At 40.4% G+C, this 9,122-nt stretch overlaps 1 protein-coding gene across 1 annotated transcript; it reads left to right on the top strand.

Annotated features, from left to right (window-relative positions):
- Nucleotides 1-4,080: 4,080 nt before the first annotated feature.
- Nucleotides 4,081-8,235, top strand: LOC117321443 (uncharacterized protein K02A2.6-like). The gene has a single exon (XM_033875860.1). The coding sequence runs from the start codon at nt 4,081-4,083 to the stop codon at nt 8,233-8,235; it is 4,155 nt and encodes a 1,384-aa protein (XP_033731751.1).
- Nucleotides 8,236-9,122: the final 887 nt, after the last annotated feature.

Below are 9,122 nucleotides of genomic sequence, written 5' to 3'. Positions count from 1 at the left end.
GAGTTATTTCCGAAGTCACCCTAAAAAAGTCCGAGTTTTTGTTTGCCATAGCCGAGGTTTTTTGTCCGAGGTAATGCAGTTTCCAAGGAAAACCTCGGACATTTGTATTTTCCAAGGTTTTTCTAAGGTAATTCCAAGGAAAACCTTGGATTTCAACCATAACCTCGGAAAATGTACAGCCGGGTAGGATTTTATAGCAAAATTTCATCAAAGTTCCCCATTTGGGGCCCCGCCCCTCAGGCCCTAGTGGTTACACCAGCCTCATTTATATAAAATATGACCGCCCTCCCCAAATGATGTTTCACACAATATCTGGTTGAAATCCACTAAAGGGTTAAGGAGGAGTAGGATTTTATAACAAAATTACATCAAAGTTCCCCTTTTGGGGCTCCGCCCCTCAGGCCCCAGGGGTCACACCAACTTCATTTATATAAAATATGACCGCCCTCCCCCAATGATGTTTCACACCAAATTTAGTTGAAATCCACCAAAGGGTAAAGGAGGAGTAGGATTTTATAGCAATATTCACCTAAGTTCCCTTTTTGGCGCCCCGCCCTTCTGGCCCCAGGGGTCAGACCAGCCTCATTTATATAAAATATGATTGCCCTCCCCCAATGATGCTTCAAACCAAATTTGGAAGTAATCCACCCAAGCGTTAAGGAGGAGTAGCATTTTGAAAGAAAAAGTTTACGGACGGCGCACGGCGGACGACGACGGACGAAGCACGATGACTATAGGTCATCCTGACCCTTTGGGTCAGATGACCTAAAAATGCAAAAACTACTGCAGTTAATGCAATCTATACCCACTTAGAAAATACAGAAGATATTGAATTGTTTCCCTTAAATTATCACATATTTCAAAGACATCTGGAAGACGAAAAACTCTTAAAAATATATGGGCTTAGAAAGGGCGGGAATCATTGGCGAAATCTTTGACGTTGAATTCTTATGACGTCACGCTTGACGACAACAGCACCATTCTGAATGGGATGTTCAACTCAGTAATATTTCAGGGTTTTCGGTTATAACCTTGAAATTTGTGCTTACAATGCTGTTATCTAATGATAATACAATTAAAAACTGTTCTATATAATGCACATGTGCAGCAAAATAACCTCTTAGTCCACTCTCGCATCCAATTTGATCAGTACCGAAACTGGGAGGGTTCAGATTTAGGTAACTAACAAAATATCTCAAGCCAATCAAATTCGCAAAATACATTTACCTCGTCAGTCAAAAGCAAAATAGAAATGGTAACTTTTAAATGAATCATGCCTTTGTCATGGGTTGTGTGGATATTTCGAGAATTAAGTAATTTGAACTAACTTTCAGTTTTTGTTTCGACGAGAGAGAAACCAGTCGGATCTCGTCGTGTAGGGAATGAGATTTCAAACATGGCTGCCTCTACTGGAGGCGCGCGACTTTTCCCGCGGGACACGATTTCAATGTTGAAGGGTATAGATTTGATTGGAAATATAGCTTATACACATGTTGTCTTAAAGAGAGCTTTGCTCTCGCGCCCTTTGGGCGCGATGAGCTGCGCTCTTATTATTTGTCGCTGTTCAGATTCCACACTCGACTTTACATAAGAATGGTCGTTATGAGAATTCAACCTGAAATTCACTTTGGACAGAGTTTTGAAATAAGAATGGTCACTTAAAAATCCGGACATTTTCAGGCAATTGGCGCCAAAAAAGTCTAGTAAACACACAATGAATATTTACATGTTTAAATCTGCCTGCTTGAATTTAGAATTAATATTATACCCGGTTTTAAGTTTAAGACAGACTGGCTTTATTTCATAATCTACCTCTAATTAGATCAAACATCTAGCCTACATTGCATTTTTTTTTTCAAATTAAAAGGGAGGCCTTGTTATTATTTTTAATTCAACTTATAAAAGTGAAAATTACAAGTATTTTTTTCGACAATAGTCTATTCTGGGCAAATGATCACGTGAATTTTCATCTTTACGTACAGTACATAGGTCCTACATATCTTATAGACTAGCTACACGCATTGTAAGCTTAATCTCCAGCCGTCCGCGCGATCGGCAGTAAAGTTAGTCTAAAAATTTTAAGCTTTGAAAGTGAATATTTTCTACTAGAATTCTATGCCATTTCTCCTGATAAATTTGGCAAAATAGTTGTTATTATTGATTTAAACTGTATTGATTGTAAGTTAAAACTCCATTTTGTTTACATGTAAGTGTATATAGACACCTTGCATGAACTTACTACACTTGATATGCTATGGGATAGGCCCGACGTAGATTTCTATGACGCTGGGTTAACCTGCAGTCGTCTGGCGAATATTGTCGTCTGCGACAGGAAATTTAGTGTGCAAAGTAAAAATAAAAGTATAGAATGTATCTAAGTGTTTTAAAATTTCCATTCTATCATAAAATTTATTTTTGCGACAATGGCAGTTCAAGCGCATCACAATTTAGTCGTCTGCACTTAGCGTTCCTATTTTTGGTAACAAACCAAATATTTTCATCCAATCAAATTCGCCGATTACATTCATGTCATCAGTCATAACAGAAATGGAAGATAGTCGGTATACCGGCGTTTAGGCAGTTTTTATTAGCCCACCATCATCAGATGGTGGGCTATTCAAATCGCCCTGCGTCCGTGGTCCGTGGTCCGTCCGTCCGTCCGTCCGTAAACAATTCTTGTTATCGCTAATCCTCAGAAAGTACTAAAGGGATCTTTCTCAAATTTCATATGTAGGTTCCCCTTGGTGCCTAGTTATGCATATTGCATTTTGAGACCAATCGGAAAACAACATGGCCGACAGGCAGCCATCTTGGATTTTGACAATTGAAGTTTGTTATCGCTATTTCTGAGCAAGTACTGAAGGGATCTTTCTCAAATTCCATATGTAGGTTCCCCTTGGTGCCTAGTTATGCATATTGCATTTTGAGACCAATCGGAAAACAACATGGCCGACAGGCAGCCATCTTGGATTTCGACAATTGAAGTTTGTTATCGCTATTTCTGAGAAAGTACTGAAGGGATCTTTCTCAAATTCCATATGTAGGTTCCCCTTGGTGCCTAGTTATGCATATTGCATTTTGAGACCAATCGGAAAACAACATGGCCGACAGGCAGCCATCTTGGATTTTGACAATTAAAGTTTGTTATCGCTATTTCTGAGAAAGTACTGAAGGGATCTTTCTCAAATTTCATATGTAGGTTCCTCTTGCTGCCTAGTTATGCATATTGCATTTTGAGACCAATCGGAAAACAACATTGCCGACAGGCAGCCATCTTGGATATTGACAATTGAAGTTTGTAATCGCTATTTCTGAGAAAGTACTGAAGGGATCTTTCTCAAATTTCATATGTAGTTTCCCCTTGGTGCTTAGTTATGCATATTGCATTTTGAGACCAATCGGAAAACAACATGGCCGACAGGCAGCCATCTTGGATTTCGACAATTGAAGTTTGTTATCGCTATTTCTGAGAAAGTACTGAAGGGATCTTTCTCAAATTTCATATGTAGGTTCCCCTCAGTGCCTAGTTTTGCATATTGGGACCAATCGGAAAACAGCATATGGCCGACAGATAGCTATTATCGCTAAATCTTAAATTTTATATATAGGTTCCCCTTGTTTGAAAAGTACTAGCTATAGAGGGCTGTTTCTGAATTTACACAGATTAGTAAGACTTAGAGGAAGGGAAAAGTAGAGAAAAGATCAATCTGACATGGAACCTATGAAGATCATTCAATGGTGGGCGCCAAGATCCCTCTGGGATCTCTTGTATCAATATGTAAAGAATGGGGTAATTTTTAGTGAATATCGGTGAGGTATGTCGATCAGAAAGAAATGGATCAAGTCTCACCATACAGGTAACGAGAATTAAAACATGGCTGCCTGCATGGAGGCGCGAGACTTTTCCCGCGGGACACAATTTCAAAGTCCAAGGGGTATAGGATTGTATTGGACTGTATTGCTTACACACGTGTTATGGTTAGTAGAGCTTCGCTCTACGCGGCCTTCGGCCGCGTAAGAGCTGCGCTCTTATAAACTATTGAAACTTTCTGGATTTGGGTAAAACTCTGGTGTTTTATAATGACAGATCAGGCTGCCGCCGCTGTTCCTCAACCAGCACCCCAAATTATACACGTACCTACCAATATACCATTTCCACCCAAACTTGATTTGAAGGGAAATATATGTACTAACTGGAAACGCTTCAAACGTGTCTGGGATAATTATGAAGTCGCCTCTGGTCTTTCAAATAAAGAGAACTCCATGCGTACTGCTACATTTCTTACATGCATTGGTCCAGATGCACTTGAAATATTTGAAGGGTTTGAATTCGCAGATGATAATGAGTCCAAAAATCTTGATGTTGTTATTGGAAAATTCAACACATTTTGCATTGGAAAAACCAATGAGATCTATGAACGCTACCTGTTTAATAGAAGGGAACAGGAACAAAGTGAAAACATTGATACTTATGTGTCGGCACTCAGAAAACTAGCTAAAACCTGCAATTATGGCACCCTTGAGGATAACCTTATCAGAGATCGTATTGTCATTGGGGTCCGTGACAATACGACTAGGAAAAAACTCTTACAAGAATCTCAGCTAACTCTGACAAAATGTATCGATCTCTGTCGAGCCAACGAGAAAACTTCTATGCAACTAAAAGATATAGCACAGGAAGACATACACTATGTGAAAAAACAAAATGAAAGGAAACCGCCTGCTAATTTCAGAAAAGGGCCAGATGCGACCCCTAAACATAAGGAACTTCCTGAATGTAAATATTGTGATCGCCGCCATGTTCTTAAAAGGGAACTTTGTCCTGCATGGGGGGAAAAGTGTGCGAAATGTGGTAAATTTAATCACTTCTCTGTAAAGTGTAGTGGATCTAACAATGTGGGTCGAAATCCGGTAAAGCACCGTAATAAAAAGGGCAAGTTGCTTCACCATGTAGACGACTATGATGAATCTTCCGACGAATCTGAGGAATACATGTTTTCCGTCGAAGAGGTGAACTCGTGCACAACAAAATCAAATCGGATCAACGCGGTTATGTTGATAAAAAACCAAACTGTGGAGTTTCAGCTCGATTGCGGTTCATCCGTTAACGTACTTCCAGCACACATCTACCGTCACGTGTGTCGTGACCGGAAACTGTCCAAGCTCAATCATACAAACAAAACTCTGATTATGTTCAATAAAACGGAAACTAAGCCTGAAGGGAAACAGTCCATTTTGTTAGTGAATCCGAAAAATAACTGTAAATATGTCTTGGAATTTGTCATTGTAGAGGGTGATTTTCATCCGATTCTGGGCTCCCAGGCAATCCAGACTATGAACTTGATCACTGTAAATCACGGTCATATTCAAAGAAACATATCAGAAGTTCATGATATCAAGCGGTCTGATATACCCGACCTCACAAAATCTGACCTTGAGAAACAATACCCTGATGTGTTTCAAGGTGAAGGCAAATTTAAGGGTGACAAACTACATCTACAAATAGACAGTTCTGTACCTCCGGTAAAGTTGCCTGTCCGGAAACAACCATTAGCGCTAAAGGAAAGGGTAAAAGGCGAACTTGATCGGTTAGTGGAGAAAGACATTATTATTCCTGTCAATGAACCTACTGACTGGATTTCATCAATAGTGGTTGTCACTAAACCGTCTGGAAAAGTAAGATTATGTATTGATCCACAACCATTGAACAAAGCGCTCAAACGAAATCATTACTCTATGCCAACATTGGATGATATTTTGCCTGACCTCACAAAGGCCAGAATCTTCTCCGTTGCTGATGCCAAAAACGGATTCTGGCATGTCGAATTGGATGACGAGAGTAGCTATCTTACTACTTTTGGAACTATATGGGGCAGATATCGTTGGAAACGAATGCCATTCGGAATTTCTCCGGCTCCAGAGGAGTTTCAGCGCCGTATGGATGAGGTTGTTGAGGGGCTCTTAGGAGTCAAAGCTATACATGACGACATCCTCATTTTTGGATGTGGTGACACGGATGAGGAGGCACGTATAGATCATGATAGGAATCTGTTGGCTCTATTACAACGCTGTCGTGAACGTGGCGTAAAACTCAATAAGGAAAAACTCAAATTGAAATTGGACCAAGTCACGTATATGGGCCATGTGATCTCGTCTAAGGGACTCCATGCTGACTCTCAAAAGGTTCAGGCTATTAAGGAAATGCCTACTCCTCAAAACAAGGCTGATGTGCAGAGGCTACTTGGGATGGTAAACTTTGTTCAGAGGTTCGCGCCTAGAATATCTGAAATCACTGCACCGCTGAGGCAGCTGATTAAACATGAAAACGAGTTTGCTTGGAACTGTGCGCATGACAAGGCTTTTGAGGAACTCAAAACAGTATTAACGGACACTCCTGTCTTACAATATTTTGATCCGTCAAAACCTACTGTACTCCAAAGTGATGCATCTCAATCAGGCCTTGGAGCATGCCTGCTACAAGAAGGCCACCCTGTTGGCTATGCATCTAGAGCTCTTACTCCTACCGAGCAGAATTATGCTCAGATTGAAAAGGAGCTTCTATCTGTCGTCTTCGGCCTTGAGAAGTTTGAAACATACACTTATGGCAGGAAGGTTTTGGTAGAATCAGACCACAAGCCTCTAGAAATTATATGCCGCAAGAGTCTTCTAAATGCTCCTAAAAGGCTCCAACGAATGCTGTTAAAACTGCAAAAGTTTGACTTGGAGGTAGTCTACAAACCTGGTTCAACTATGTATATGGCCGATACGCTGAGCAGGGCCTACCTTCCGTTCAATACGCGCTCGTCTACTGAAGTTGAAACTGAGCATGTTAATGCAATGCAATACCTACCCATCTCGCCAGAGAGATGTAAAGCTCTACAGCTTGCTACTGAGCAAGACCCAGCCCTGTCACTTCTCAAAAGTGTTATCCGCAAGGGCTGGCCGTTGGAAAAAACGTCTGTGCCAAAGGAGGTTCAAGCATATTTTGGATTCCGTGAGGAGCTTACCATACAGAATGGACTTGTGTTTAAAGGCAATCGAGTTGTCGTGCCATTCAGTGAAGTACCTAGTCTCGTGGAACGTGCACATTCTAGTCATTCTGGGATACAGAGTTGTTTACGAAGAGCACGCGAATGTCTCTACTGGCCTAACATGGCACATGATATTGAGGACTTTGTTAGTAAATGTGAGATTTGCAATGCAGCTTCTGTTGATCAAGGTCGTGAGCCAATTATCAATCATCCAATACCAAGTCGTCCATGGGAAAAAGTTGGATGTGATCTATTTGAGTACGATCAAAGGAATTACTTGATCACAGTGGACTATTATTCGGACTACTTTGAGGTCGATCGACTACACGACAAAACGGCAAAGGAAATCATTGTGAAACTCAAAGCTAACTTCGCGCGCCATGGAATTCCTGATTCCGTGTTTTCCGACAATGGACCACCATTCGGAAGTAGAGATTTCCAAAGCTTCTCAAAAGCGTACGAGTTCAAACACTCAACCAGTTCCCCTGGTTACCCACAGTCTAACGGCAAAGTCGAAAACGCTGTGAAGATTGCGAAGCGCTTAATCAGGAAATCTAAGGATGACGGAACTGATCCTTATCTGGCTCTTCTCGATTGGAGGAACACACCGACGGAAGGGGTACTCACATCCCCGAACCAACGAATCTTTGGAAGGCGTACCAAAACATTATTGCCAACACCGAGTACATTGTTGGTACCTCAAACTCCGCAATCTAAGGATGTTGCAATAAAACTAAAACAGCGGAAGGAGAAACAAGCGTACTACTATAACAGAGGAACAAAACAACTAGGGGATCTCATGATTGGGGATTGTGTTAGAATACGACCACATGGACACAATAAGTCATGGACTAAAGCTGTAGTTCAGGATCAGCCTAACATTCGTTCCTTTAATGTGCAGACAGAAGATGGAAGGGTTTATCGAAGGAACCGTAGACATTTACGAAAAACACATGAAATTTGTAATCCGTTCGTACCTAATGACGAATTGGCATCAAATCCAGAAAATCTACCAACCAACGATCCGAAAGACTGCAACAACTCGCAAGCTGTAATGGACAATCCTGAAACCTTACCGAGTCAACCAGTACAAGAGGAACCTGTCAGCGCACCACCTAATGCAACAACAAATAGTCCGCAAATCCACCGTACTCGTTATGGAAGGGCTGTCAAACGACCAACATACCTGGATGACTATGCTTAGTACCGTCTACCAAGTGTTGTGCCATTCTGATAAGGATAATGTTCAAATAATTTGTGTTGTTGTTTTTATGAGTTTTATCTAGTCAGATAATTTCATTGACTTGAACTGTTAAATTCTTTAGTTTTAGTTACCTTATAGGATTTAGTATTTTGACTTGAGTTATAAGGCACATTCGCGCATGAACAGTTTAAAGTGTTTATCTTAGATACATTGTTAAAGACTGGTTAAAGACACTGCTAAATACTGAGACTAATTTCTCAATTTGTATACCATGTCTATAACATCAATCTTAAGGAAAGGGATGTAACGTAATATCATTATGGTTCACTTCAAGACCTTTTGTCTTGGTTCCTATACCGAACCATGTATATGTACTCGTGCTAAGTGATATATATAAATGGCGGCAGTACACTAACTCCAACGTTGTTGAGTCTCTCTATTTAATTCGTTATCACATAACGTAACAAATAGGACGTTAAATAAAATAAACCAAACCAAACCAAACTTTTTGACTCAACAGTAGCAACTGGTACATAGTTTCCACTTCAATGTAATTTGTGAATATTTGGTCCTGTGTAATTTCAAAGTTTCAATAACCAATGACGTTAAACAAAAATAGAGCTAGGTAGTTAATTAACTCAGTAAAATAATAAACCGTACCGAACGATTCAGACGACTGTAGCCTATAACACTAGAGTTCCTAAGGTCACGCGTGCCATATGCAATATATATAAATGGTTATAAATATTGGCTATATTTATTGGAATATTATTATATTGTACCATGGTTGCGGCTATTTTTCTTTGAAGTTGACTTGTATAAATCTCGATAGTCCGAGAAGAGGCGGAGCCTAGGCATACACTAACTACCCCGATACATTGATTGGG

The sequence above is a fragment of the Pecten maximus genome, unplaced genomic scaffold (assembly GCF_902652985.1).
Source record: "Pecten maximus unplaced genomic scaffold, xPecMax1.1, whole genome shotgun sequence".
Classification (NCBI taxonomy): Eukaryota; Metazoa; Mollusca; class Bivalvia; order Pectinida; family Pectinidae; genus Pecten; species Pecten maximus.
This window is presented reverse-complemented; position numbering and strand designations above follow the sequence as displayed.

Bases quoted from the DNA above. Each gene is read 5' to 3' on its own strand.
- LOC117321443 (XM_033875860.1), top strand. From the start codon at position 4,081: ATGACAGATCAGGCTGCCGCCGCTGTTCCTCAACCAGCACCCCAAATT.